Source organism: Amphiura filiformis, chromosome 20 (assembly GCF_039555335.1).
Source record: "Amphiura filiformis chromosome 20, Afil_fr2py, whole genome shotgun sequence".
NCBI classification, from domain to species: Eukaryota; Metazoa; Echinodermata; class Ophiuroidea; order Amphilepidida; family Amphiuridae; genus Amphiura; species Amphiura filiformis.
Window position 1 is genome coordinate 29,615,347 of NC_092647.1, and position 27,936 is coordinate 29,643,282.

Below are 27,936 nucleotides of genomic sequence, written 5' to 3' on the forward strand. Positions count from 1 at the left end.
AAAAAATGACATGGATTTAATGTTGCGAAAATAGATATTTCATGGGAAAATTTTTACCAAGAGAAGAATTATGCTAAATAAGTTTTAGATATAGCTATCAATCTCTGACATATTTGTACCATTAGTGTTATAGTCTGTATATCTACCTCCACTAGCTTTGAAGTTCAGCGTTAGCTTAGCGTTACTTGGTGCGTGTACATACTTTTATGTGCGCGATCAATGTGCCGCATATGTACACGCAAGAAACTACGCTAAGCCAACGCAGCACATGCTGAACTTCAAAGCTAGTGCCGGTGACTTGAGCTAGATATACATAGTATCTGTTATGCAGGTCCAATACAATGACATTTGATGTAACTATTCACTTTCAAATAGTAAAGTTCATATCAGGAGCCTTGTTTGCTTGAATATCTGTTAATATGTGATTGTAATTAAAGTTGCCACATCCTTAGAATTCAGGTAAGCGTTGCCAGAAATGTTGCAAATATTGACAAAAATCTGCCCAAGATAGAACTTGTCAAAAAAAATTTTAGAGGGCATTTTGAGACAAAATTATCTGAAATTATATAATTTTCTTTGCATTTTATCCTAAAATATCTATCAAGAACTTCACAATCTGTTGTTTGTGCAGCAAAATTCTTTGAAAAGGGGCTAAAATTATTGTTTTTCCATTTAAGCCCTGAAGTTGCCCAAAAGTCGCAACCACTCAATTATCATAGCCTGAGAGTGTACAAGAGTCCAGTTCAAAATTGTGAATCGCATCAAAATTAGCCTGGATCTGAATAGCAGATGAATGCTCCCGATGAACTTGTTCCAAGGAATGTATAGATGAACTCTCCAGTATATGCATGGACTTTAATAGTGGCATGATCTGTATTATGATTTGTACAGTTTATGAATTGTGAAGATACTTTTCTTATATTACCAATGGTTAGTGATCTGAACTGAACTGAACTGTGTTTCTTGCTTTGAATGAGTTGTAGTGTATTTTTATACTGGAACCATTTAGATTATTGCATAGTCTTATCAATGTTTCAGTATTTCAACTTGAAACACTATCTCGCATAATTTTATTTAGGGTTTAAGTTAAATTCCAAGTTGATTTTAGGAAGAATAAATATAAGGGTCATTTTGTATAAAAATTCAGCAATTTCATATTAAGATAATTATATGGAAGTTAAGTTAATATTATGTGAAAACTTGTATTTGTAGAGACTGAACTCAAGATAATATCATCAAATATCCGTGATAAATATAGGAATCATACTAAATATTAATAACACTAATAGAAGCATATGCAGGCCTTAATCTAAATCATAACCGTAAGATTGGTGTCAAAAATGATTGAATTAGTACTAATTCATGATTATGCCTATTACACTTAGCAGGTTCTTAATAATTGTCTGTATTGTCTGTTGTACGTTGTATCCTATACATGTATTCACTATGTTGCCACCTACAGTGAAGCCTCTCTTCTTCAAACTGGTGGATCATTTCGTCTTGTCTGTATCATATATTCAAACGTATACACACATATTTATGCATGCTTGCATGACCATTGACACAGCAATTAAATACCTTGCCTCTGATTTTGCCCCCGTTTTGATTTGTTACAGAGAGGCCATCCTGAAAACTGCCAAAGCCTTAGTCGAGGACACCAAGACGTTGGTCTCCGGCGCAGCCTCCAGTCAAGAGAAACTAGCAGATGCCGCACAGTCTGCGGTGGTAACTATCACCAGGCTAGCGGATGTGGTGAAGCTTGGCGCTGCCACTCTTGGTGGAGATGATCCGGAAGGACAGGTGAGTTGGGCAGACAGACAGGAAGGACACAGACAGACACCCAGACAAACATGAATAAATAGAAGGGCAGACAAGTAGAAAGAAACACATAATATTATAGTCATGAAAATTTTAAGGCTTTTGCCTGAATTCAGGCAGTTTTGTTGTCCAAATTTGTGCATTTTTCAAAATTTTGTGCCAAATTCACATGATTTTTCAGGCAGTTTTCAAAAAAGCCATTCTCATGTTGACTTGTATTAAAATGCAGACCTGTGTATTCATATTCTCTGATGACTTGGTGATGTGCTAGATAGTGCATATCTAGCCTACCTCCGTCAGGCCCTATCGCGGCGGCGTCCTACTTTACCCACAATCCTGTTCGTTTTTACCCATAATCCTGTTCGGCCGTGCGCATAGGTTAGGAGACTGACGGATTTAGTCTAGTGCAAATCATCTCAGTGACTACATACATCGGTTACACATCCACCAGGGCTAAAGAGATTCTTGTCATGAATTTTGCATCTATTAATTGCACACACACACTCTGGGAAATGTAATAATTAATGTATGGCATCAAGACACACAAACTGGCACTTTTTGTGTAATCCAAGCGAATGCTAACACATGTTGATAATTAAACAGCATAAGAATCAGCTTAAACAGTCTATCAAAATAAAATAAGATTTAGATATTTAACAGAATATTCAACATCCTGGGAGTTCTCCTGATGAGAATGTGCATCTATTCATCAAAATAAAAAACTCAACTAAAAATTAAATTCTAAATTTCAATCTCAATTTTTGTGTTGAAAGATTGTGAAGACTAAACCTACTGATACTTATTTACAGTCCAGAATGGTTGTTTGTGATAAACAGAGATTATAAACAGTTCTCAACAAATATTTGACTTACTTGATATTTTATCCCACATCCATGGGATTTCATCAGGAAGTGAGGTAGAGCGGTAAACACCTATTCATGTGACCCATGGTTCAACCTGCAGTCATATGACTTGATGATCGGTTTGTAGACACCACGTGTCTCCCTTTGTCTTGGTTGATGTCGGGTTCCAAGGCGGTTGTTTTGTTTGTTTGTGTTGTCTAATTTCCAAACCTCTTCATCTCATTCAGGTGATGCTGATCAACGCCGTCAAGGATGTCGCCTCCGCTCTGGGAGATCTCATCTCGGCAACCAAGACTGCAGCTGGCAAGAATGTCAACGACCCAGCCATGGGTCAACTCAAGAATTCAGCCAAGGTGATGGTGACTAACGTGACCTCACTGCTGAAGACGGTCAAGAGCGTGGAGGATGAAGCTACAAGAGGCACCAGGGCTTTGGAAGCTACTATCGATGCCATCTTACAGGAAGCCAGGGTATGTCCATAGCTGCCTTATATCGTATTTTTCGTATTGTATCACTAAATTTTTCCGATATTTTTGTTATTTTACTTATTTGGTCCCATACTTTGTTGTTTCTAAAATTGTTGTGATGAAAAGACATGTTAAGAAGTTCTTGATTATCATTTATAAACACTTTGGAAACACTTTCTTCAGGGGTAGGGCTTTGGGGAAGTAACAAAAATATTTTGGGTCTCCCTGTTTTTACTATGTGTTGACAAAGCCTTTGCAATTGAAATTTTACACAGAAATGAATAGTTAATTTGAAACAAATTAACAAATAATAAGGGCCTATTTATTGACTGTCCTATCTGTGAATATAGGGTGTCTCAGCAGTCCGCAATACAGGCTTTTGTGCTGCCTCTGTGTCATACGCACAGCCATTTACCCCTATTGCTTCCCTCCACCCATGAGTAAAAGTGGGCAGTGGGTCATGCTGAGAGGGTAAATAGATGTTGTGTAGGAGGTGTGGCAAACACCACAGCATATCAGGTATAAGAATTTTCAGTTTGTTATTTTGTATCCAAATATCCACAAATTAAGCATGTGAGCCTATTTGAAATCTACACCCCCTGTGTGGTGTGTGGAAGATTAAGGCTATGTCTTCCATAGGGGGTATGCGGATTTTAACTGGAACAGCCTATTGAGAAGCCAATAATTGTTGAAATAATACAATTAACTAGTTTTGCTTTCCCCTTCCATGTAAGTCAGTAGTTATGGGGCAGCTTGGTTCAGGACGTCAATTGCAAAGTCCAATGTTGTAAAGGCATATTGGGCTATTCCAGTTGAAATCCATACACCCCTATGAAAGACATTAACTTATCTCCACACAGGGGATTTCAAATAGAGTTATCCATTCAAGTAACCCCATTAAATTTCATACTCCCTGTGTGAAAAATTAAGGTTGTGTCTTCCATGGGGGGAGGATTTCAACTGGAATATCCCATTCAGATTGATATCAATTCAGAATAATTAAGAAAAAAACAATAACATCATTGTCACATATTGCAAACATATTCTAACTGAATTGATGTAATCCACTTTTTTGTTTTGACAGATACTGGATAACCCAGTACCAGCAGACAAGAAGAACACCCCAGAGGATCTTATCCGCAGTACCAAAGCAGTCACTCTGGCAACAGCCAAGGCAGTTGGAGCAGGCAACTCTGGCAAGCAAGATGATATCATTGCTTCATCTAATCTTGGCAGACAGGCTGTGTTTATTATGCTGAATACATGCAGGGTTAGTAATAGACAGGGTTGCCAAATATGGGGTTTGGTAGCCCAATTGGGCGACTTTGACAGATTTACCCCTGCAGCTGTTGACCATGCGTAGAAACCATGCTTAAGGCAAATTTTGTGATTCTAAGTAACATCCTCTTTTTTCAGGGTATAGTTCAAAAGATATCCATGAAAAGGCTTCTCTCCAAAGTTTCAGTTGATTCGCACATCAGCTCGTAATCGGCGGGCCTTAAAACATCGCGGATTAATATCAATAATTTTATTTCTAGAAATGTCTTGTGACAACTCACTAGAAGTATCACAAATTATTATTCAAATCCCATCCTTTGTCTATACTTTAATTATCACGTGCAATATAGACCAGACAGGTCAACAGTATCACTCTTAACGTGGGTCTACTTTGTGGCGTAGTGGTAATTAAGCCTAACAATTCCCGTCGATTATGAGCTGATCAAACTATCAATGTATTACATCTCCCCCATTGGTTGACTGTGTTGTAATTTTGGGCTCTCGATAGCCCCCCAATAAAGTCTCAAAGCTGCTGTCAAGGGTGTGAGAGTTCAGATAAAAATCTGAATTCAGATTTTTTGATCTCAATTTTTTGATCTCAATTTTATCTCTTTTTCTGCTCTTCCTCTGTACAAAAGTATAGGAGCTTTCCAAATTTCAGACTTTGTTTGTTTTGCTTTGTGCATTGTCTTCAGGCCTTGCCGTCTAGATTTTCAATGTGATTAATCCACATTGGATTTTAAAATCTTTGCAAGCTGTGAAACATACTGAAGACCACCACCTGTTGTTACATTGCTATTGTCTAATGATACCCATAATCAATTGTGTAACAGGGAGCTGCAGCAACAGCAGAAGTACCAGAGTTGAGAGACAGAACTCTATATGCTGGAAGACAGTGTGCTGATGCCTATAGGTCACTCTTGGAACAAGTACATAATGTAAGTACCATATGGTTCCTAAGTAAGTCATTTTCCTCTTCATTGTTTACAATCATATAATCCTTGGCTATAGTGGTAGTCATTGTGACGTCAACGCGGCCATTTTGTGGGTACGGATGCCTTGTTGCTAAGATCACCGCGTTGACGCTTGACTGAAGAGGTGCGTCATGCACTGCGACTTTCGCGCAATCGGGGGAGTCATGTCTAGCGCATGACATGCAGAACGGCAGTACCTACAAGATGGCGGATCCTGCAGAAAAGGCTGACGGCCTCTATACCATTAGAGGGTCATGTCTATTGAGCTTTTCTTCTTATGGACAAAGCAAGTTAGGTTAAGTCTAACTTTAGACCTGGTTTAACTATGGAGATTATTTCTACGGAAAAAGAACTGTTTGGTATTTTACGTAATTAACTTGATATTATATGTAGATACTGCTAAGGGCAAGTACACGTAGCTTAATATTTGGACTCTTGCTATTGGTTCCTCCCCAAGTCTGTAGTGTGTCTTGTCTGAAGTTGAGAGTAACACCATGTTGGATTTTGCAGTGGTAGATTAGAAGCAGTGCGTTTACATGGCTGCGTCGCCAGTGTATGGACAAATCACCCTAATATGTGTGTGTATACACCCCGTGGTATTAGGTTAGGGTTCACAATTCGAATCTGCCACTACAAAACCCAACATGGCATTGCTCTCAACTTCAGACAAGACAGACTAACCTCTATCTGACGTTGGACCTGGACTAACTTGTTTTGTACGGCCCTTAATAACCTTTTTGGTTGCTGTAAATATGGTGAAGAGGGCAAAAAAAGTCAATGAAGAGACACACACAGGGAGTGTGAATTTCAAATGGAGTCACCCACTCAGGTAACCCCATTTGAAATTCACACTCCCTGTGTGGGAGATTAAGGTCATGTCTTCCATAAGCGGTGTATGGATTTCAACTGGAATATCCCAATGTTCTTTCCATTAAATTAATATTGTATTGCAAACTTTCTACCTGCCAGAATATCCAAAGACAATCGCCTGATGGTAAACAACGCTTGGCTCAACACAGCAAGAGAGTAGCTCACACAGTAGGGGAACTTGTACAGGCAGCTGAAGCACTCAAAGGTAGGCATTGTGTGTCTACACACCCCTTCTCCCAATATTTTTTTTTTCTGTCCGTAAGGTTAGACAGGGTTTTGGGGAGGAATTTTACAGTGGAATGTATGTGAGCAGTTATTTTTAAAGGGATTTTTGTTCAACAAATAGATATCGTAGGCAGGAAAGAAATGGTGCCACTATAGCTTAGATTCAAATGTCCTATATACCTTATGATGCGTTTTGGATGAGACATGATACTCTCGCTATCAAATATAGTAATTCCAGATGAACAGATCTGATATTCATTTTATTATGTTTACCTACCTGGATGATTGAGAATATTCATTAATATACTTAATTTTAATTATCCCTGATCGTTTTTTGAGTTGTTTCTTCAGATTCTTTAATCGTCAAGTTTTTTACCCAAAATCATGCTCACAATACTTATTGAAAACTATATACGTCATTGTTCCTTGAATTGCATGTCCAAATGCTTCAGTAGCTGCCCATGTAGGGGCCATTTTAGATACATGCAAAAACACAGGTCATACAGCTCAACTTACCATACTTTGCCTAACCAGACAGTCCATGCCAAAATTGTTACTACACCTTTACATTTCATCGAATCTCTTTTTGATGTCTGTCATTTTGAACATCACACTTGAAAGATGTATGCTATGTAGAAACTTTATTTTGCAATTTCATAATTTGCATATTATTAGCATATTTGCAAGAAAAAACATGAAAATCAATAAATACCTATATTTTTCACAATTTCAATATTTTATTAGAAATTAAGCATGTAGGCCGTTTGTTATGACTTGATGAATGAAGTTGTTAAAACAGATTTTGATATTTTTGCTTATTTTTCCTTTTTTGCCCCAAAATGTAAAAATCAACATTTTTTGGATGACCTATATTTTCTTTGAATATTTATCAAATTTCTTAATTTAGGTATAATACAGTGCAGAAAAAGATGTCAAAAAAATCTGTTAAAACAGATTTTCAATAAATTGTTCCATTTTCCATTTTGGGTTAAATACTTAATTTTTATGCGGGATATTTGAAACATAAAATGAAAACATGTCCATTGCACTTTTTCCTCGAGATGTACTATAATATCAAGGTTACGGATATATTATAATCCCTTCTTATCTTCACTGATCCATCAGATACCTATTGTTATGAATGATCAATGAAAAGGTTCAGAACTGGGTTACTAATGGTCTGTCAAGTATCTATAGTTATTTTCATGACTGTGTCAACTCAAAAATCATGCAAGGTCGAATGTAGGAAAAGTATGATCAGTTGAGCTGTAGGATATGGACCTCGTTCATTTTAATGAAGCAGAACTTACTTCATGTGCAATGGTTACATCTCTTGTTCTAGTATTGGGTTAAATTTACAGAAGGACTTGCTCATGGATTAACATAAACCTGTTTTAAATTTGTCAATGTTACAATTTGTACGCTTCACTAAGCTTAAAGCCATATTGTAACATTTCCCTAAAAATAGATTTTGTCCCAACTACAGGGTATGTTAGTTTACCAAATTACATTACAATCGTGTAAAAATTTGAATTTGACGTCCTCCTCAGCAAATGTTACAATATGGCTTCAAGTCTGAATGAGCTATTCCAGTTTAAATCCATACACCCTCTATGGAAGACATGATCTTAATCTCCCACACAGGGGTGTAGATTTCAAATGGAGTTGTCCATGTAAGGTACTTCCATTTGAAATTTACACTCCCTGTGTGGAAGATGTAAGGTCATGTCTTCCATAGGGGGTGTATGGATTTCAACTGGAATAGCGTATTATCAAATTTAGTAGTTGTCAGGTCAATACTTTGTCGCTGGGCAGGAAAAACCTCCTATGTGCTTTTGGTCCCTGAACATGTTTAAAACAAAATGCCAACAGGTTATATAGGAGGTTTTGCTTTAAACATGTTCAGGGGCCAAGGACACTTTTGAGGTTTTTCCTGCCCAGCGATGAATTGTTTTTGTGTGTAATCAATGTTTTCTTTTCTCTGATTAATATTATTATAACTGATAGAAGAGCGTAAGTTTGAATGGCTATATCATATAGCTTAAACAGAACGAGACAAAACTGCATTAGCTGCAAATTTCATTTTTCCAAATTGCTCACAGATTAATTTTGCTGTAAAGGCCATTATAGTCTTGACATTTTGGAAAATGGAATATTCTGTCAATGCAGGTTTTTATGTTTTTCCTTATGGTAATGCAATCAAGTTTGTATCCCTTTTATACCCAAAGTCTAGTTATGTTATGTATTTTATATAAATTATATAAACTTCTTCCTGTTAAATGAATCATGTTTGAGAGTTGCATTATGTCGTTGGGCAGGAAAAACCTCCTGTGTGTTTGTGGCCCCTGAACATGTTTAAAACAAAACTGCCAACCAGTTACATAGGAGATTTTGCTTTAAACATGTTTAGGGGCCATGTTTGATTGAATATGTATATTGGATTGTTTTTAATTTTTGAATGATAAAAGTGTATCCTTTCATTCAATGATGTAACATGTACTACATCTATTTAATTAATTTATAACATTATATTTTATTTTGACAAAGAGTATTTAATTTAATTTAATTTAAGTACATGTGTACATATTTCATTTTTGATCACATCTTTGTTATCTCTATGAATAAGATATAATTTTGTGTAAATGTATGATATTTCAATTTCTCAAGTAATCTTTAATAATTTTAACCTCTAATCATCTATGACAGTCTTTCTTCTACTAACCCTGTACATCGTCAGTCATCCTACAAAGGCAAATAGCCTGCCTACCTTAATTAGCCTGCCTAATTTCTTACCTTATTATAGTGGAGTCGTTGCTGGAATCTTGTGCATTTTGGTATAGGTTATCAGTTGCATTAGAGGTCACATGGTGTCACCATGATTCAAAGATGGTGTAACTCAGAATATGGTTTTACAAGGTAGCATGTCATCTTAGAGGAGTCTGTCAGTTATTTTTTAAAAAGTTACTTTAGTGGCTGAAGATTCAAGAATTCATTTCTCAGCATTGTTTAGAGCTACCAATGCTAAAAAAGTTAGAAATTTAGATCTGGGTTATGTCATGGTTGTCAATCTGGTTAATACCACCAAAGTTTTTAAGAATGAATGGTATGGAATTGAGGAGTTTTGTGCATATGGATGTTTTCTTTGATCCGTATTCAACATTTGTTTTTTTCTGGGGAAGTTGAATGTGCATAAACATAGTAAAATGCATCATATGGGATGCATTTCAATTTATGTGTATTGGTGAAAGCTCTGGGAATTCAATTTCTACTCTTACCAGATCATAATAAAACAATCTGTTTTATTGACTGAATCAGTCTTGGAAATAATAATTTGTAGTGTGTATGTGTTACATTGAGTAGAGCGCTGAATGGTCTTGAAACATTTATCGGTAGAATATGAACTGGAGTTCGGGCATCATTAGATACCATACCAACACTGAATTTTCAAAATTGCTTTGAAAAATTCTGTACTGCTGAAAGTTATCACCTGTACTCATTTTATATGGTATTGGGTACCATCAGTGGTCACTATCAGAGCAGAGTTTGGCTTGCAGCACAATTCATATGAAATAGATGTTTATCATTGCACAATTTAGTTGCACTCTGTCTTTACTAATTTACTTTCTCACCAAAAGAATGATTATCTCAGCTTAGTTTGCACAGCACATTGAATGGTGCAACAAGAGTTACAGTCTGATCTGTTAACAATAATTGGCTCTCCGCATCAAGGTAGTCCTCGGCAAGCTCCAATTGGGCTATTGCGGTTGAAATCCACACACCCCTGTGGAAGGCATGATCTTAATCTCCCACACAGGGGTGTAGATTTCAAATGGGAGTCGCCCATTCAGGTAACCCCATTTGAAATTCACATCCCCTGTGTGGTAGATTAAGGCCATGTCTTCCACAGGGGGTATAAGGGTTTCTGGATATAGCCCATTGTCAGAATTTGCTTTCAAAGTTGGTTGAACTTTATTCCATTGCAACTCTTTACCAGAAATTGCCATCAATGCTGTTTGCACAGTACTCACTTATGAGCCATATAACCTCAAAGGTCATTCTATGACTGCACAGGCTTTTGGGGATTGATGAACTTTGTACAAGAATGTTGTACTGACATATGAGCATAATGGTAGTGACTCGGCAATGGTGATTCACAGCACAACTATATGGTCTGAACTTCACGCTACATTTCGCACTCTATTTTTTTCTCTAACCTCCCATCTCACTATTACATCTAACCCCAACAGGCCATTATCCTTGGGAGGATACTGCCGATGATACTATGACTATCAAACGTAAATCTTTTAACAGCTGTAAGTCTTCACTCTATCCAACCCATAACGAGAGAGCTACGAGTTGGGGTAATCTACACATGCCAGCTCGTGTTTAACAGTCCTTACACGACATAATGGGTGTATCTTGCGTGGGCTCTGTCAGTAACATGCTTTCTTATGTATTGGTTTATGTCACCTGCATGCAATGATTTTTACAATTTTCCTCTGGAGATATTACGTGAAGATGTACACTTTCTTTTCAAGTATATCTTTAGTTCCAAAAAGGAAGAATAAAATAAGCTGCCATATCATTTGCTTTGTAGTAGAGTGTCTTTATATCAATTATAATTGTAGAGAGACTACAACAATTCTACTTTCATGACGGGAGGGTTGTGCCAAGTCACCCCTTAGTCTCTTCAAATGATTCTTTTTGTAAAGGACCGTGTTATTCTTATTGCAAAATTATTAACCCATGCTCAGAGCAGAAGTACATTAATTGGAAATATTTTGCAAAATATTTATATCAATTGGAAAGAAAAAAAACTTTATGAGAAGAATAATAGAAAATGAAAATGTATAAGAGGTTGCAGAAGTTTGATATCAAAGACATAAACCATGCAAGAAAGAAGTATGTTGTAATAGAAGCACATGTCAGATACACCCCTCTTGTCATAGAAGGGCTGCTGTGTGCTTAGCTATAGCCTTCAACATGCTCAGTTGATTTCTTCATCATGTTCACTCCCCAGGCTTATTTCTTTATTTTTATTTTCATTTTTGTTATATCTTTTGACCTTATACCGCTTTTCATTCATCATGATTTCCTTCATACTGTATTTTGTATGCTCAGTGCTATGGTTGTGTTAGTGTAGTTAATTGTGTGTACCAGTAGTCGTAATTTTATTATGTATGTATGTAAATATGGATTTTGTGGTAGAATTTTGCTGTTTATTATTGTATGTGGATTTTTTTCTCATGTGCATGTGTTTTCAGTTCTGTGCAGAATTTTCTAGGCAACTCAACTTGTGTATGTTATATGCCTGTGTTGTATGTATTGTGTGTTTCATTGTTTGGTTGCTAAATTTATTTAATAACCAAAGTTGTCATGTTAGATAACTTCTACCGTCATTTTAAGTTAGCTTTTCAAATTTAGGGAGCTCCCAATGTAGACTTTTTCATAACATTTGTAGCAATATTACCAAGTCAGTAGATTATTTTACATAACGTTTGTAGCGGTATTACCAAGTTACTAAAACCGTTGTAGTCTCCTTCTGTGATTTGGCCACGAGACCCTCTACACGCTTGGATATTACTGGAGAAAGTTGTAAATGAACTTAAAAATTAATAAATATAATATTTCAGTAACTACATTCACGACTACGACTCCACTAGTCAATTAATTAATTTCAAATATGGCTACCTGAATGGGTGACTCCATTTGAAATCTACACCCCCTGTGTGGGTCATATCTTCCATAGAGGGTGTATAGATTTCAATTAGAAAACCCATGATTCACATGAATATGTTCTTGAATTGTGTGGTGAACATAGAGGTTAGAAATACTTGTATCAATTTCCTTATTTCACAGCTCCTAAATTTCACTCAGACAGATTTTACATTATTTTGTGTCAATATATAATTATTTTGCATTAGATTTCAACCACCATTTCTTGTAGATGGTATGTGTACATTAGGGTTTGCATAAGTCAATTCATTTATTTGTTAGTTGTAACAGTATTTTGTTGTAGTTTATGTTAGTGAAGTTCAGAAACAAACAACTTCATCAAAACAGTCTCATTTCAAATAGATTTATGATAAGTAATTCGAGTTTAAGAAATAAGACACTTTTTTGAGTTCAAGGAACTTTTTTGAAAAAAATTGCATGAAGTATTATAGGGATAGCAAACTGTTTTGGTAATCTTACAAAATAGTGAGTTATAGGACAAATACGGAAGTAAAGCGGCGACAGAGCACAACTAGATGCTCCCTATCTGGAACACTCCTTGTATTCTTATTTCCTTATTGTGTGATGATACTTCCTAAATGTTTAGTACACAACACCCAAAGTGCCTATGTGGTACTCTTTTGTCTACCACATAGCTACTCGTCATATCTTGGTTTAACCTGACTTGTCTAATAGAACCATATAACACAGCAATAGTATGGAACTACTCTGTAGGTATACTATTAAGACTGTTCCTGTGTTAATACAAGTTTGTGACCTCCACATTAGGTACCCCAAGCAGTAGTAATCAGGTTATGAAAACAGACACCAGAATAGACTATTCCAGTTGAAATCATATACCCCCTATGGAAGAATGGAGTCACCCATTCAGGTAATCGCATTTGAAATTCGCACTCCCTGTGTGGAAGATGAGACGTCTTCCATTGGGGTGTATGGATTTCAACTAGAATAGTCCATGTCCAACACATCATGTTGTGTACATTGTAGCTTTACCTTTGTTGAGATTATTTTTAATATGTATCATTAGGCATTTACAAGCTGTATATATTGATAGAAAAGTGTACCCCTTCCCCAATGCAAAGCTGAAAGCAAACTCCCACATAGCGCTGTGTTTTGTTGCAAAACAATATTGTATGTATTGTTGTTTAGATCAAGATCACCATTTAAAATCTGTCCTTACAGTTGATAATTAATGGTTAACTTTTCTCATCTCTAACCCTTAATAGGCTCAGACTGGATCGATCCAGATGATCCAAATGTGATTGCTGAAAACGAGTTGCTGGCGCCGCCAGCGCCATCGAAGCAGCTGCTAAGAAACTCGCACTACTCAAGCCGAGGACGAGAACCGGACCCAGGGTAAGATTAGATCAATACCTAAATACCGTCCATGCTTGCTTGGGTTGTAGAATTATTCTTCCAAAGAATAAAATAAAATAAAATTATTTTGCTCTATTCAATCAAATCTCTGATTATTTTGTTTTGGCATTTGTTTGTTTAGCTGTTTCGAGCGAGGTCAGTTTGTTCCCTTTGAGGTTAATTTAGAAGCTGACCTCTGACCTGTAAGTGTGAACTGTAAAAACTAGAAATTAAAAAGGGAGTAAAAGATTAGCATAATCTCATGTTATTTGCTGTTGATCAGAGAGAAAAATTGTACTTGGTGTGTAATAAATAATTGCAATTGAATTACATCCCACAAAAAAAGATTGCAAAATCTTAACGTGGAAAACATGGTCCACAATTTTCTTGTGAAACGCAGGACATAAAGGCTCCTCTGCTGCTTGTGCTAGCCATCATTTTACATGTCATCGTTATTCCTATATAAGGAAAAACTGTTCAAGAATTTCATATCAATTTCATTTACCATATTCAAATATATTTTAAGCATCTATATCATTCTAACAACATGATTACACAGTAAAATTTGTACGATATTGATATACTCTCTGCCCCTTCAGAATTTCCAATTTTCCTTTTCTATTCTTGTTAACATACCTTAACCATTCTTGAATCATAACTAGACTGTATTTCAAATAAACAAACAATTGTGTTTGTATCCAGTTAATTTTTATTTGTAATTATATTCAATGCTTATATAGTTTTGTAATTGTTTTGATTGTTAATGAAGAAAAGAAACATATCTTTCATGAAACTCGGTTATATATCTTGTTATGATTATGTGAAGAAATAAAACAAAATGATAAATTTTTGTGGCGTTTGATTTAGAAAAAAATAGCTTCTAGATAGTCTTACTATGTAGCAAAATACAAAAAAATAGATAAGTAGAAGTAATAAAATTGCTTACATTTTGCATGGCTCAATACCTATCATTCATCCGGAAATTTGCATGATAAAAACATTTAGTTTAGTTGCACAGGGATGCAAGTTTTAGTGCAAATAAGGATTTCAGTAACTCTACAAAAGTTTCAGTCGTCATTTTGCAACTGGATCACTTACGTGAGAAGATGATTTTCACAAATGGCAGGCATACATTTATTGCACTTGCATCCCTGGTTTACAAAAGATGTCTATATATCTTGTTATGATTATGTGAAGAAATAAAACAAAATGATAAATTTTTGTGGCGTTTGATTTAGAAAAAAATAGCTTCTAGATAGTCTTACTATGTAGCAAAATACAAAAAGATCGATAAGTAGAAGTAATAAAATTGCTTACATTTTGCATGGCTCAATACCTATCATTCATCCGGAAATTTGCATGATAAAAACATTTAGTTTAGTTGCACAGGGATGCAAGTTTTAGTGCAAATAAGGATTTCAGTAACTCTACAAAAGTTTCAGTCGGCAATTTGCAACTGGATCACTTACGTGAGAAGATGATTTTCACAAATGGCAGGCATACATTTATTGCACTTGCATCCCTGGTTTACAAAAGATGTCTATTAGGTATGCATGTTGTGATAGAAAGAGAAAACAAATCGCATAATAATAGGATATGGAGTAGTACAGGGAACATTTTGATGCCAGTCAAATTTAACAGATTTGAGATTGCAGTGATCCATAAATTTGACGAAAATATTTGATTTTATTTGACCAAAACTAATCTTTTCCCTCTGCTTAAACTGTTTCTTTTCTGACAATTTATATCTTCATTGGTGCTGGTATCTTCTCTTACACATTTTATTTATTTTTGCTAATGAGGCTACAATGAGTTCAGTTGTTTGTCCAAAGTTTAACTTATGTATGATAGTATACATGATAGTGACTGTAATTGATGCAAAATCTTATGTGTAAAAGATGAGCCTAAGCTGAGACATTCATCCGAAATGTGGATTAGCAAAGTGATCCTGTTATATGATGGTCACATCAGTCTGCAGAAAGGATCAATAAAAATGCCTTAAGGGCTCTGGTAGATTTGTCATAAAATTTGTATTATATCACAAATTGCAAAAAATTTAAATTATTTGATATCAGAAGGACATTTCTCGTATTCAGAATGCAATTCAATGCAAATTCAATGTTGTACTCTCAGCTCCCACAAAAAAATACTCTGCAAATGTTAACATCCGATTCCTTAAATGATGTTAAATCCAATTCTCCTCAGTATTTTGGACGACATAACTTCTATTTACAGCATTTAACATTACAGTCAACTACAAAGTAAAATTTGTCAAATGAAACTTTTGGGAAAATAATTTGAACTTGTTCAGTCTCTGTCACAATACCACTAAATATACCATACCATAGATCAGCCTCTATGGTCTTTGCATGCAGCCTCTTTTACTCTCTCACCTCTCATGTACTTATTTTTTATTTAATCATTCATTTAATCATCCATCCAATCATTAAATCAATCAATGAATCAATCAATCCATCCATCCATTCATCAACCCAATGGCAGCGTAACAGTGCCCTCAAGCTGTGGCAGAGGATATGGGATGGGGATGACGTAGACGACTTGCTAGTATGTAAATGAAATGAACCCACCTGCCTAGCTAGATATACTGCCCCCAATGCTAGCTCCTTGGCTCTGTAGAAGTGCACGGCTTATTTCCAACCCTGCTTTTAATAGTTGATACCAGTATTATAATATGCAGTATATCTGCTGCTACCAGTTTCTGCACTGGAGAAATGTGTGCTTCAAGTTTGTTCATGTCATTGTAATTCTTTGATCTACAGCATATTTTGATCAGGTTTCATGGAACTTAAGTATTTTGAAAGACCTTTCGCACTGCCCGATTTGGCGCTGTTCACAGCGTAAACAGGGAATGGGGTTCCGATTGGCTGATTGAATCATGTCATCATCACAACAGCACCTCATTTGTTGAACAAGCTACGTAGCATCATATGACACAGGCATGACCTTTGTTTATTTATTTATTTCTTATTTAACCTGGGGTGATCAATCAATGCACTTGCACTGTTTTCCCTTGGTTCCCAGGGAGAACAGAACCTAATCCTTTATATGCGGTGATCAGGACAAGCGGTTGGCCCATATGAAAGGTCTTTACAAAATACAATATGGCTCACCAGTTTCATGTTATCAAAAAAGTAAGATTGTAAAGAGCTCAGCCTTTGCCGTGCACACAGTGTACCGCTGAATCATTTTGCTCTATCAACTATTCGTTCAATTTTGGGCATTACCAATAAATGGCAGAGGTACACTAGTTATGATTGGGCCTTATGCATTCCAATCCAATATGGTAGATTTCCCATTCATATTGGTACATGAGGCTATAAGGAGTCTTAACTAAGAGAGCTTGAAATGAGTAGCTTACCAAACCATGAAAATCTGAATCAACATGCGACCATTGCAGTACATTGATGTGAACAAATTTGAATGATCACACCAATTATTATTGGTATCATATGTGGCGTAGTATAATGCAAGGCTTTGTCTTAATTGTGGCTGAGAAAGGTGTGTTTTTTGATGAATTGGCTAAAAAAGTGAGAAACATTTTCTGAAGCAGTTAGTGAACATGAAATGCATTTGCATTGACTCTCATGTAGCTATTAATACTTGACCTATTGATAAAAGGGTTATTCCAGTTGAAAGCCATACAACTATGGAAGACATGACCTGAATCACACAGGGAGCGTAGATTTCAAAGGGAGTCACCCAATTGGGTAACCCTGTTTGAAATTCACACTCCCTGTGTTGAAGATTTCAGGTCTTCAATAGGGGGTTTATGGATTTCAACTAGAATAGTCCTATGGCATAACAAATAAGCAATAGCAACAGAGAACATTAGATATTAAACAAAATTAAAATAATACAAAAATAACCTTTCTTGCCACTTGCATTAGGACTTATCCTTGAGAATGGCTGGTATTTTGTAAAAGCATCATGTAGAGCTTGTTGACTGGCTGTATGATGGCTGCCTTGTAGCCTGCTGCTATTGTCAATGCTACTGCTGTTATGTGCTATGAAAGTCTCATAGGAATGCAAATAGCTGCCTGATGCTGTTGTTGCCATTGGATGGTAGAAAGCAGAAAAAATAAAGAGCCCCTTTATGTCAATTAGTTTTATGAATATTAACAGGCTTATAGACATAGGAATTGTGATAAAAGAAGAAGCTAATTTTCCATTCATGCAAGGGGGGAATAATAAACATGTACAATATGTTTATACTGTTTTAAAATGTCTGCAGTTGACACCCATATGGAGATGGTTTTAAGCACAAGATTCCCATTTTGGCTTAAAATTGGAAATATTACCAAATTGTGAATGCCGAAATTCGCATTGATGTCACTATTAATGTGAAGGGAAATAAAGTATAGTCACACGACCTTAACATACCGTCTCATGCTTTTGATCACATATCTTGTCAACAAAAATATTGCAGAAAAGGTAAAAGCATAAAAGGAGCAAGTGTACAAAATATATTCCATTGACTTGAATTTATAAGGATGTTTATTATGATATTTGTCTGTAAATTTCTTTTTTGTTAAAAGGTTAAACTCTTTAAACTGTCATCAGACTTACTTTCCTCTTTTGTGGCTCCAATTTCACTTTTCCTTGATCGATGTTGTAAAAATTCTCCTGTTATACTACTCAAAAAACTTACATTTTACATGTATTTATCATTTTAGACCTTTATTTTACACCAACCTTTGTATATTCTTTAGTTCTAAACTGCTAATTAACCAAATGAAGTTGTTTCCTTGTGTTAGTATCTTTCAATAGTATATAAAATCAAAAATGTCGTAGTACAAGTACACTTGATTATATGTTGAAAATTGATCATGTGCAAAATTGATCATGTGTCTTATTTTTTACATCATTTAATAGAAATTCAAGCAATTGAAAGACCACTTTTGTTCATACTAAAGAACTTTAGGGGCTTTTGTGGCAATAAAACATGTTGTGACATGATGATATTACATCCAAAAGTAAATGACAGTTTCAATGATCTTAAAATGAGCAAGCAGTTAAAGGTGGGTGACCGATTGACCGCATCATCCTCTACCCCATCAAATGCAGATTTGGTATCAGGCGAAAATTCATATTTTTTTCAGAACCCAGCAAATTTTTAGGTCTGAAATAAGTTATGTATAGGTGGTATGAACAAAAACATGGTAGTTCATTGGTTACGTTTTTGCTTCTAGGATCCAAACTGCTGTGAGAGCAATCTAACTCAAACTTATAATAAGAATATTTGGGTGATGGGCCTCAATATGTCTTCACAGCAGCCAGTTTGGTTCCGCTCCTCCACACAAACAGTCTGCCAATGATAACGAGCGAGTTCCTTTCGATTGGCCAGCACTTTTCCCATGGCGTCATCCAGCATGTGCTGCTCGGCGTATCTGATTATTCAGCCAGGAGTTCAACCCACGGGCAATCAAGTTCCCGGATGCATCGCTCCTGATCAGGCTCTCATAGACTTTGCATTGTCGCCCTCTTAGCTAATCAGAAATGGCGTATATGTGGTCATTGGCAGACAGTTTGTGTGGAGGGCGTAACCAAACTGGCTGCGGAGGAGACTAGGCCTCAGTTGGAGGTAAAAATGTGATGTGTTACAATCGGACCACCTTAAAAATTTTGTTTGCTTAATTCCATGGCATCAATAGTAAAATCAGCAGCATTGTAATATCAAGAGACAAGTATGTTTTGCACAGATTTATTTATTGTACATCCTGTGAGCACTTACTGATTGATCTGTATCCGATTCCAAAATAAAACAGCATCATAGATTTTTTTACTCCATGGGCACAACTTCCTTTCATACAGTATCTCTGATTGGTTAATAACACCATAAAGCATCTCAGTAACCAATCAAAATAGATCTCTGAGCAATTTTAAGCTTAATCCCTTCAGCCCTACTGGCCATTCTTAACCATATCTCTGATTGGCTCAATATATGATATAGGGCTCTTTGTAGCCAATCAAAGTATTTGTTAGAGGCTGATAATTTGGCTGCTAGTGTCCCTCAAACAAATCATAAAGGTTGACCTATCTGGGTATGCAAATGAAAATTGGAGGGGATGTCAAATTTATAAGAAATAACCTAAAAAGGTTTATTAAAATAGGTTGCTTTGTTAAATATCTAGTTTCAAAATGCTATTTTTACAACACTAAACTTAACACTAAACAAAAGAGGTTGAATCGACTTTGTAGTCACACAGAAAAATTAGGCATATTATACTATCCTACTCCTAAGAAGTCTGTGTGTCAAATTGGGTATAAACCTTTCTGCCAGTAGCCCCCAAAAATGAACTCACTCATATTATTTTTCATCTGCATCAAAAAGAAATGGTTCATATAGGTCACCGACTTTGGTTTGACACTGTTGGATAGAAAGTTGTCTTGTTATATTTTCAAAAAATTCACAATAAAAAATAATATTATGCTGTTTTCTTGTGGAATGAGGTATAGAGATTTGTGTATGGATCTGTTATAACATGTGACCTGCTTCGCAAAGACTTTGACATATTCAGTTTTGATTGCTACATATTTCAAATGTCTTTGTGAAGTTGGCCTGTGGTTACATTGTATACAAGATATGTGTAGAGGAAGAACTCAGTAGGAATATTTTGTTATGACATGTTTTAATTTGGAAGGAAATTCTGTATCAAGTGGTCTTCCAATCTTTAAAGCTACGCTCAAGTACAAGATTCCCTGGGGTTAATGCAAAGTTTGCCGTATATTTTATTTGTATGATTCCAGCCTATTTTGTTGAACAAAGTGTTGGAGCAAGCATATAGTACATTTTAAATTGGAGACGTTTGATGTACAAGTTTACAATATTGATTAAGAGGAGTGGGGTGTAACTGTCCCGGCAATTTTGCACATGATTGTAGTTTGTGTACAGGGTGTCCCAGAAAAAATTACCAGGCAAATAAATTTGGACGTAAGTTGAGAAATAGACATCAGAATCCAAAAATGCGTGTAGCCCATCTTATTGTGCATCTTATACACTAATTGTACTGGAATCGGTTGACTGATTGCGAAGAAATGAGCAATTACATAACGCATGCATCAATTCACTTCATTCCAAGTTTGAAAGAAAGATCATTCAACACAATGCACACTAGTGGTTAACACTGTCAATGGACTTCATATTTTGTTCGGTGAAATCCTTTTCATTCTTTCTAAACAATCTGTTTCTTGCAAAACATGTAAGTATGTTTTGTTCAAACCTGCACAATAATGAAAAAAAAAAAGCCAGCATGTAAGATGATGCTCGGTACTTTGTAAATATCTTTTTTCGTTAATGTTGATATATATGTTGTATAAGAATTATTGCATAAAGAATTCCATGATGGCTTAAAAAAATTCTCTCACACATTTTTGGAATATTTCCAATCAATTGCAATGCAAAGTTTAAATCTTTTAAAACTCCAACATTAATGTTGCATGGTATCAAAAATCACACGTTAAGCTGTAAGCACTTGATCATTGTCATTCTTGGCTCAAATTTTCTTGGGAAAGTTAGAATATAACATATTTGCACAACCTAAGAATTAAAGTTGGAAACCTTCCAATTGCAGAAATCAAAGTTTTCTCGGACAAATTGGTTTTTATCTTCAGTGAAAGCATGAATAACATAACACTGTCGGATTATAAAATAGATAGTGTGGACCTAAATTGAATGAGATACACAAGCTTTAGGAAGCGCTGAGTAAATATGAAAAGACTTCAAAAGAGTGCCTGTTGATCAAACTTGGAATGAACTGCATTGATGCGTGCATTATGTAATCGTTAATTTCTTCGCAACCAGTCTACTGAATCAAATACAATTTTTGTATGTGATGCACAATGAAATGGGTTATGCGCTACATTTTAATGTTTTTGAATCTGATGTCTATTGTTCAATTTTAATCACTCGGTAATTTTTTCTGGGACACCCTGTATTACAATTCTGATTCTGAACTATACAGTGATATAATGTATTTGTGTATGATACAACAAGTATATTTGATGTTTACACATCTTGCACAACCAAACTCCCTTTAAGGGTACTCCATGGCACAGGTACTCCATCTTCCACCTCACTGTGCAATATACCCCTCTTGACTTGGGAGTAGTATAACTCCTTTGCTAGACACTTGCCCATAACCTATACCATTATGTTACCTCCCTGTTAACTACCTGTTAGTCACCCATTGGTCATAAAGTCATTAAGAACTGAAATCAAAACTAGACTGGGTGTTGACGGCCGGTTCCCATTGTTTAGAACAATAGAAACTGGATGGAACTGGTGGTCAACCGTCGGTCAAGTTATGATTTCACCCCTAAGAACCACCATGTGTACCATCAGAGGTACACTTTGAGCACTTAAAATGAACATATGCATGCATCAACCTATTGAGGGGCAGTGTGCTTTTGAATCCCAAAATGTTGTAAGTATCCTATACCAAAGAAATTACAATTGAGAATAAGGATTGAGGATAAGTCATGTTGGATCATCACTCGTACCAAACTGTTGTAACTCTCATATTTTTCAAAAAAGTCTAAATTTAACTTGATTCAGGAAAGCATGAATGTGAAAAGGGTTTCAATACTTTATAACACTTGATTACATAATACCAAACAGTATAATTCTATGGGACCGTACCAATCACAAACTACAAAACCAGATTTGCAGGTCACATGGCAATGCATTATTTCCCTCTCAATTGGTGACATGCAGAAATAGCAGTGTGACCTTTCTTAATTGAATGGTTCATCAGAACTTTGTTTTGGAGACTTAAACATTTTCGATTTGAGCATTAGGATGCATTATTAGATACACACAATGTCTTAGCTACCCACACCCACCCATCATTCTAGACGGGCAGTTTGTTCCTTGGACAGGCAAACGTTATGCCTTTGACATGCTATGTAATAATTACAGCTGCTGAAAAGGTTTTAGTGAATGAAATATATAAATGATGGTCATAGCATCATTTCAACACCCAGTAGGCTACCGAGGTCCGATTAATGCATTATACAAGGAAAATTTTAGGACACACAATTTAAATAAAACAGATGATGGGCAAACCTCAATTTGTAGTTAAGTCACTGTGGACAAGATACCAGGGGTGCATTTTTACGAACATTGATGACCCACGGTAACTCTCAAACTCATCCATATCCAGGGGTGAGAAATTAGAGATAGGCCTATCACGAGAACCGCCCAACCCGAGAACCGCAAAATCTAGTTTTCACTAACATTGATGACCCACGGTAACTCTCAAACTCATCCATATCCAGGGGTGAGAACCAGAATAGCCTTAACTCACAATGGTTTTCATTGCGAGTATAGGCTTTCTGGTTTTTAACACTCGATATGTGACTGTGAGAGTTGGGGTGGGTTTGTATTTACAATGGGTTAAAGGGACTTATGATTCATCGTAGAGTTGAGTGAAATGCACCCCTGCTATAACATTGTGACTTTGTTGACATGTGAAGTGCAGCTCAACTTATAGTTGTAAAGTTAATGTATTTACTTCTTCACTGAATGGATATTGTAGTTGATGTAATATAACAGCACTTGATGGCACTTGTGTATACTATCTGTAACATGTGAATCAAGTGATGAAGTTGGTGTTGTATACAAAATGTATTATTATGCACTGTTGTACATTTTTTGACTGATGTATGTATCAACTCTCCATAGAATTATCAAACCAAATATCTTTTGAAAACCAATTTGAAATGGGGTCTCCCCATCAGTCCGAAACACCGTCAGTCCGAACCACCTCTAGTCTGAACTTTTAGGGTTAGGTTTAGGGTTAGGGTTAGCGTTAGGTAAGCTTAAAATTCGGACTAGCGGTGGTTCAGACTGACAGGGTTTCAGACTGACGGGGTGTACCCTTTGAAACTGGTTACATAACAATGCCAGGAATGTCAGATGTCATCTTTGTTACCAATTGCTTATTACTAGCAGCAGAACATTACACAAAACTTCCAAGATCAAGTTGGCACCATGTTTATGGCCCAATATCAAAGCATTGTATTGTATTTTTGTCATTTTGTTTTTCTGTACTAACCCCCTCAGTGTTCCACTAGTCTCATCACTGCTGGTATTTCTGCTGAGACACAGAAACAAAGTCAAAGAGCCAGGATGTTGTGGATGGTAGCAGCAGCAGCACCTATGTGTGGCACTATGTGGATATACGTCTATGTATCACTCACAACTTTTACCCTCTCTTCTCCGGCACTTTGGTTCACTCCGTGTGACGTTCTTCCATCTATGTTGTGTGGCTTCAGGCATGATATGTTTGTTTTTGGGTTGATTGTTTAGTTTAAGCCTCAACCTTAAACGAACATCTCTTGTTTGGAGACCATCTAAATACCAGTCTGTATGTAAGCAGTGAGGGCGCTTGTCAACATGACTTGAGTCGTCTCTTGATCAGTAGATCCTGCTTCACAAGTTGTCATCACACTCTTTTTTTTTCTTCTTTTTGTATGACTTTGTATTTTGTGCATAAGCTATCATTTTGAATGAAGACATGATTAAAATTCAAACTATTTCACTACTGAATGATATTAGGCTAAAAAATTGTTATGTCTCAAAGCCCATGGCAGTTTCAAAACGAATACAAAATAAGGTTTTTTTAAGATTTTTATTAATTTGTTTTTAAAGATTTTTTTAAAACTAAATTTGAATTAAGATGTCATTTTCGAGTGTTCAAAAGTACACAGCATAAAATTGTTGTTAATTTACACAATTGAAGTACAAATATCAATTGTTTTTTACCTAAACAATGCGAGTATCAATTCGAAGTAACTTTGCCTCCAAATTTGTCTGAGAATTTCATGATTTTACAGCAAAAAAATTTAAAAAAATTGCTGTTTCAGCTGACATGGACGCGCTAAGAAAACCGAATGCGTGGCGGCTTTGAGATATAACTATTTTTAGCCTTATCTGTATCCATGAGAAGTTCCAAAAATGATTTATTTCTTTGCCAATTTTCAGTCCAAGTTAAAATGATAGCAATGTCTGATTACTTTTGTGATTTTATGTATCTGTTATGATCAGTTAATTGTATATTGTATTTGGGCTATTGGTTATGATTAGGTTTAAATGTCCTTCTGCACCCGGTAGATATCTTGAGTAGATCACAATTTTCCATTCTTCCTGTTTTCTTGTATTAAGATATTATTCAAGTGAATCCACAACTTAACTAGCTGTGTAGGGTGCTGAGTTACTGTATTACTACTGAAACCAGCTAGCCTAGGCGATTAAAACTAGTAGAATAATAAAATCACATGGGTGCTGACATAACAGCGCCTAGACAGTATGAATGGAAAGTGACCTTATGACAATATGATCCGCCTGGCTCAGCCCATAACTAAGATCATAACGTGATCCATGATCTCATCTTCTCAAGCTGAAGATGGCTATTGGAAGAATATGGACGTTAATGTCACATTACTTTAGGCAATAGAACCAAATTAGTTTGATCTTTTGATAGACCATTGATGCTTGGTCGATTCTTATTATTTGTGAAATCAATTAATTGACTATTGTTGATTATGAATGTGTGCATGTAATGATATTGACCAATACAAATTTACCATTACTTGATTAGTAATTAGTTGATAGTTAATTAATAACAAGCTTCAAGGTAACAAATTTGTTAGAGGTGCCTTATTGATCATAGAGGTAGTTCTGAAAACCCCATTATCTCCAGCATACTTTGCTGTGAAATTAGGCCATTTTTAAATGCCCTTTGTTTATTATGTTTTGCTCCTTCCAATTTCTAACTTCGACCAAGTACATCCATTCATGTCCCATAGTAGGGTGCTGAGGATATTTCTATCTAAATGCCTTTAAGTCTCAGTTCAGTCAACTTCCACATTACGATTTATTTTAAGCTATAGTATAGTGCATAGGGTGTCAACAATTTGGTGATGTATATTGTGTTGTTCGGAAGTGGTTTACTGAACGGAGACATATCAATTGTATTTGCAATCAACAAACCAAAAGTTAGATGACTTTCTGTAAACAAAAGTCCTTTTGTAAAGGGAAGGGGATAAAAAAGTTGGATTACGTTTAAAAAAAAAAAAACTTGGTCACAGTAGACCTTTCGGGTTGGGATTGTCAATAATTCACACTTGCATTTCAGGGAGGGAGTCGGCTTCGAGCCTAATGAATGGACTTGCATTTATAGAACATCATCAAACTTTTGATATTTTCCCTTAAATATGGTGCCAAATCAGTACAATCTACCACAGTGTGTGATAATGTAACAAAGTTGGGTCAAACGTGATTATTTGTATATTATGTGTACAACCACTGTTTTTACAGGAAATTGTATTCGCACATAACATGTATCTGTATGTACAAGTTTGGTGTAATAAAGGAATATGTTATATCAATGCACAGGAATGTCTTATGCCCTGTTAAGTTGTCATTATGCATAATGTAATGAATCATGATGAATTTTGACAAGCATTCACTAAATCTAGTATCTTGATGCACAATGAGAGAACATATTGTTGCCTGATCTTAAGCTTTTGTCAATATTGTCGCTATAATCATCGACCCACTTATTTAGCACTATACTATCTTCTAATCATGTGTTTGTTTGTCAATTTTTTTAGCAAGCAGATGAGAGCCTGAACTTTGAAGAACAGATCTTAGAGGCAGCCAAGGCTATCGCGAATGCAACTAGCGCCTCGTCAAGGCAGCATCTGCTGCGCAGAGGGAACTTGTACAACAAGGCAAGGTGAGTGATATGGCAAAAAACTGCTAAAACGGTTGCAACAGGTGTGCAAAATATGACTACTGAGTGATAATTTTTATTTGCAAATGAAACAAATTTTGTTTCTTGGCCGAACCCCTCTCACCTGGAAGATCATCATGTAAGTATGTTCTTCACTGGCATCTAATGTTACCAAAGCTGTCGAACAGTATAATGAATCACTCTCTTGCTTGTTGGACAGGCATGCTCCACTACGCACACAGACTGTCATTCCTAAAGATCTGCAACCTTGGTTTTCAGATTCGTTACATCAGATGAAACGAGATCGTCGGAAAGCAGAAAGGAAATGGATTTCAAGTGGTCTAACTGTTGACTTAGAGCATTTCAAGAACATTAGAAATGAGTACAATGTTGCTTTGTACCACGCCAAATGTTCTTTCTTTAACAACAAGATCAATGAATGTGGCAATGATTTCAGATCAATGTTTTCTGTTATTAGCGATATTCTACACAGTAAGCAACCATCGCGACTACCAGAACATGATTCTGCCGGTGACCTGGCAGATCGGTTCGCGGATTACTTTATGACTAAGATAGAGAATATAAGATCTGCCCTTCCACCTGATGCTTCCACTTCACAAGAGTCACAGGGTACCAGTGTATGGAATGAATTTACTTCGGTCTCTGAAGCTGATGTTATGGAGATTATAACCAAATCTCCTTCACCATCCTGTCTGTTAGATCCGCTTCCTTCATGGATGGTCAAGGATCACCTCGACGTGCTTATTTCAGCCATAACATCTATTGTTGATATGTCACTTGCTGAAGGTGTCGTTCCAGAGCCTCTTAAGACTGCCATCATAATTCCATTGATAAAGAAGGCTAACCTTGACAGCAACGTCCTCAAGAATTAATCGCCCTGTGAGTAATCTCCCTTTCATTTCGAAAGTTCTTGAGAGAGTCGTAGCCAAGCAACTAACTGATCACATGTCGCAACATCGACTTCATGAACCATTTCAGTCTGCCTATAAACAATTCCACAGTACTGAAACCGCGTTAATCAGAGTCCTAGCGACATCCTGTGGGCAATGGAGAAACAAGGTATCACCATTCTTGTACTGCTGGACCTAAGTAGCGCATTTGATACCATTGATCACCGTGTGCTGCTCTCAAGATTGCAAGACCTTATAGGTTTGAGTGACATTCCACTAAAGTGGTTCACATCTTATTTAGCTGGTAGATCACAGCGTGTTTGCATCGATGGAAAATTCTCTTGTACTCAGTTTCTACGTTACGGTGTTCCACAAGGGTCAGTTTTAGGGCCCTTGTTATTTCTAGTCTACACTCTGCCACTGGGTAACATCATTCGCGACTATGGTTTAGCTCTGCATATTTATGCTGACGACACACAGATTTATGCATCTATCTGTCCAACTTCTGCTGATGGTGTAAATCTTGCTGTTGCTACTATTGAGAAATGTGTTAACGATATACAAAACTGGATGTCGCGAAACTTCTTGAAATTGAACGCAGAGAAAACGGAGGTTATTGTTTGTGGATTTCGGGCCCAGTTGTACAAATTTCATCTCTCCTCAGTTAACATCGCTGGTGT

The 27,936-nt window shown here is 36.2% G+C and overlaps 1 protein-coding gene across 1 annotated transcript in view; it reads left to right on the forward strand.

Moving 5' to 3' along the window:
• Positions 1 to 27,936, forward strand: part of LOC140142249 (talin-1-like) — a 276,867-nt gene that overhangs the window by 239,143 nt on the left and 9,788 nt on the right. Inside the window, 9 exon segments of the mRNA XM_072164217.1 lie at positions 1,617 to 1,800; positions 2,909 to 3,151; positions 4,233 to 4,418; positions 5,260 to 5,364; positions 6,370 to 6,475; positions 13,458 to 13,508; positions 13,511 to 13,587; positions 26,224 to 26,293; positions 26,296 to 26,348. Coding sequence (XP_072020318.1) covers positions 1,617 to 1,800; positions 2,909 to 3,151; positions 4,233 to 4,418; positions 5,260 to 5,364; positions 6,370 to 6,475; positions 13,458 to 13,508; positions 13,511 to 13,587; positions 26,224 to 26,293; positions 26,296 to 26,348 — 1,075 coding nt within the window.